The 3,931-nt window shown below is 37.3% G+C and overlaps 1 protein-coding gene across 1 annotated transcript; it reads left to right on the top strand.

The window, feature by feature from the left end:
• The first annotated feature begins 2,678 nt into the window (after positions 1–2,678).
• LOC108323160 (pectinesterase inhibitor 7) lies at positions 2,679–3,931 on the top strand. Its single transcript, XM_017555523.2, has one exon. It carries the CDS (start codon positions 2,765–2,767, stop codon positions 3,407–3,409), a length of 645 nt encoding a protein of 214 aa, XP_017411012.1. The 5' UTR covers positions 2,679–2,764; the 3' UTR covers positions 3,410–3,931.

The raw sequence follows: 3,931 nt of genomic DNA, 5'->3' as shown, positions 1-3,931 counted from the left end.
TTCTCTCATTCTCATGAATAAATAAGTTATCAATTATATAAATCTTAAATAACATGTTCCAATAAATGTACAACCTAGTATCTAGTGGTAAAAGTTTTCCCGCGTACTACTAGTATCTTTACTTTACTTTTACTTTGTGGATGAAAAGAAGAGTCAGTTATGCCGTTGAGCCCGTTATTTGGTAAGTTCTTTGTCAAATGGATTCTTCTAGAGACAACAGTTTCAAATCAAAATATGAGGTTGTTTTTTCCTGGTCCTCACTGTTTATTATTTGACCCTTAGAAAGTCAGAGTTGAAAATAAAGCTAAAAACGTTATGAGAGCTAAGGAACTCCACAATGTTGTTTCTTGTAGCTTTTTTAAAACGTTATCATGTTGAATTAATCTGTCCTTCAACTGTACTTAAGTTTGGAGCAAATAGTTGCTTGAATGGTGGTGGGTATAATAATTACATATAGTTTATAATTTCTCACTTTTTCTTTTTTATGTTCCTTTTCTACTCTCCCCAGACAGGCTTTTTTTAAAAAGATGAGAATGGTTAAAAATACAATTGGTTTAGGTTTAGTGCAGTCCCTTGGATTGTGGGGAAGGTTAAATCCCACAAGACAGTGATTGTCTCTGTCCTTGAATGGTGTGTGTGGAAGCGAAGGGTATGAACAAAAGTTGCACGCATGAGACATAGTGGCCACAATGTGAGGGACATTCATACCAATAGCACCCCCAATTTCCTAACTAACAACCCAAACTTTCAACCGACCTAAACAAAAAGTGCAAGCCCAAGTCTTCGCTGCTTTATTAGGTTGTAGCCAATTAACACTATTCTAGTGGATGCCATCGCACAATAATCCACGCCTGTATAATTCTTTTTCTTTAATCAATTTAATTAGTTTCCAAGCGTAAAAATGGAAGAAAATTTAGTTTTATTAAGTATTAATGTTTATCGTGTCTATACCGTATAGATGATCGGTCAAACACATTTTTAAACTAATCGGTCGGTCAATTATAATTACATTACTCTTTAGAAACCTTCAGAATAATATGCACTGATCAATTGTTGTTTCTATTGGCAACTGTTCAATCTCTTACATATTAAGGATATTAACATAGATTCAATATAATTAACAAGCGAAAACATACTTATGAAACATCGTAATTGAATTAATCTAAATTTTTGAAATCTATAAATACAATAATAAACGATTATATTTATTAGACATTTAAGACTTAAATATAATAATTGCGATACTTAGGTATCATCGATAAATATCTTTGTTAAACCTGAACTTTAGAAGAACTAAGATGCAAAATAATATAATAAGAAGAACAATGATAAAAAAAAGGAATAAGATACCAAAATATGAAGAAATAACTCTGAGTCTCGTAATCCAAAAAAATGTAATAGATAATAACATCATTAAATGAAATATACTTGATTAAGAATTAATTTTTATCTTAAAAATTGAAATTGATGTTTTGAGAAATTGATAAGAAGAATGCATGTGTAGTAATATAAAATGATAAAAGCTGTTGATTTGGTCACGGACTGAAAATGACGGTTGATTTGTAAGATTCTGCTGCACTAGCCGCAAAACTTGAGTGGCCAGTGCGCATGATATGGTAGTGCCAGGGTTGAGAAACCAAATTTGGCGTCATCTTCTTTGCTCTTCTCAACTCAAAGTTTTCCATTTAGTGCATACTTTTATTAGCTAAAGTAATTTATAATCCAAGTTAAGAAGTATGGTCATTTAATATACTTATTTATTTGATTTTATTAAATGATGAATGGTTTTCGTGGCTTCCTTCCACTGAGTATCACCTAAAACATTATTTAATTAGATCATGTAAGAAGTGTCCCCACGCCAACCAATGCCCATCTTCCTCTCCTATTATTATTACTCACACATGCCTTCCATTATTTTGCCTCTTCCCTCTTCTCACTCGATCATCAAATTTATCAACAAAATTTTAGTTCCACCTTTTATCTTATCTATTTCTCTTTTTCTAATAATCCGAACCCTTTCGAAATAATTAATGTTATAGAAATATTCGGCCCTTGTCGCGTAAATTTAGATATCCTTGAAAGCCGGAAAAAACTCCCTAACAGAACTACTTTTCGACGAAATCTCTTTTCACAAGAAACAAGCAGAAAACAATAATTATAAGTCAAATGATTTCAACTTTGTTTCTTAATCAATGATTTTTCAGTAATTCGTACCCAAAAGAATTCATTTGAGTAACTTGTTTTTTCCTCATACTTTCCCAAGCATCGCAACTTACAGTGACTACAAAAGTGGTAAAAATTCCTGTGACGTCCCATTCTGATTGCCATCCACATCCTGGAAAATTACATCAGTTTTATCAAAGAGATAGAAGCTATGTATTATAGGTTCTTCGTGAATAACGTAAAAGCAAACGTGCTGTAAGTCATTCCTAGCTCAAATGCTACTTTTCTTTTTCATTCAATTAACATTTCGATGCATCCAAATTAAACGGAAAAAATAAGGTAACGTAAACAATAAAGCAATTTCTTAATAAAAATAAAATAAAAATCCAAACTTTGGACACATTTTAATCTTGCATTTGGAGACAGAAATAGAGTGGATGGCAATATTGTTATTTGAGTTGAAAGGAGGAAGCTGGAAGTAATTTCACGCTAAAATGGTGCCTACAAAAGCCCCTCTTCATTTCTCTCTCACTCACGGACACACGATACTCGCACAAAGCAACAAACAAACCCATAACAGAAACAGAACCAAACTATAACAATGAGAACCCAACACCTTCGCCTTCACCACCTCCTCCTCCTCAGTCTCTTCCTCTTCGCAGCCGCATTCTCTCCGGCGCCCACCGCCGCAGACGACGCTTCGGCCCCTGCGCCTGACGACGGCGACACCGAGTTCATCCGTTCCAGCTGCAACTCCACTCTATACCCTGACGTGTGCTTCACTTCCCTCTCCCGCTACGCCAATGCGGTGCAGCAGAACCCCGGCCAGCTGGCGCGCGTGGCCATCGGCGTCAGTCTCTCCAAGGCCCACCGCGTCGCGTCCTACATCTCCAACATAACGCGTGAAGCCGACTATGGCACGAGTGGCACGCGCGCCGCGATGGCGCTGCACGACTGCTTCTCGAACCTGGGCGACGCCGTGGACGAAATCCGCGGGTCTCTGAAGCAGATGCGGCAGATTGGCGCAGCCGGCGAGGGCTCCGGATCCTTCCTCTTCGAGATGAGCAACGTGCAAACGTGGATGAGCGCCGCACTCACCGACGAGGAGACCTGTACGGACGGATTCCAGGACGTACCGGAATGTCCCGTGAAAGCGGATGTATGCAATCGCGTCACCAACGTCAAGAAGTTCACCAGCAACGCTTTGGCCCTCGTCAACTCCTACGCCAGCAAGGGTTCGCCCTGAACTATTCCCACGTGTCACATCACTCACCGTCTGATTTTAATCCTTTCCAAAAATTCCATAAAAAAACCATAGGTTGTGTTAATTAATTTTAAGTTAAATTTTACGTTACAAAAACAAGAAAAAGAAAAAGATAAAAGTGTTGTGTGCGTGGGACGCGTGAGTCCTCCTTGTATGTAAATTTTGGTATTCTTGTAGTATCTGCTGTCACGCAAGAAAGTGGAGAAACGCATCACTTCACGTGATAGAATGGAGAGTGTAGATATATATTTGAAAAAAATATATATATGAAGTAAATGTAGTGTGTGGAACTGTGAGTTATGACACTTTAGTTTGTCGTGGTTATGGGTTGATGCTTTAAGGAAGTATAAATTTGTAGCTTTGTGCTGTCTGCTGTGTGCATTATTTGTGTTTTTTGTTCTAGTTAAAAGAACAGTTGTAAATTTCAGGATGAGCCATTAAATTCCCTCTACTTTCTCCCTTTTGGAAAGGAAAATAAAATAGTGGTCATTGTTTATTCTGAAT

This window comes from Vigna angularis, chromosome 1 (assembly GCF_016808095.1).
Source record: "Vigna angularis cultivar LongXiaoDou No.4 chromosome 1, ASM1680809v1, whole genome shotgun sequence".
NCBI lineage: Eukaryota > Viridiplantae > Streptophyta > Magnoliopsida > Fabales > Fabaceae > Vigna > Vigna angularis.
The sequence above is the reverse complement of the archived record's forward strand: the minus strand, read 5'-3'. Positions and strand labels throughout refer to the sequence as shown.

Bases quoted from the DNA above. Each gene is read 5' to 3' on its own strand.
- LOC108323160 (XM_017555523.2), top strand. From the start codon at position 2,765: ATGAGAACCCAACACCTTCGCCTTCACCACCTCCTCCTCCTCAGTCTC.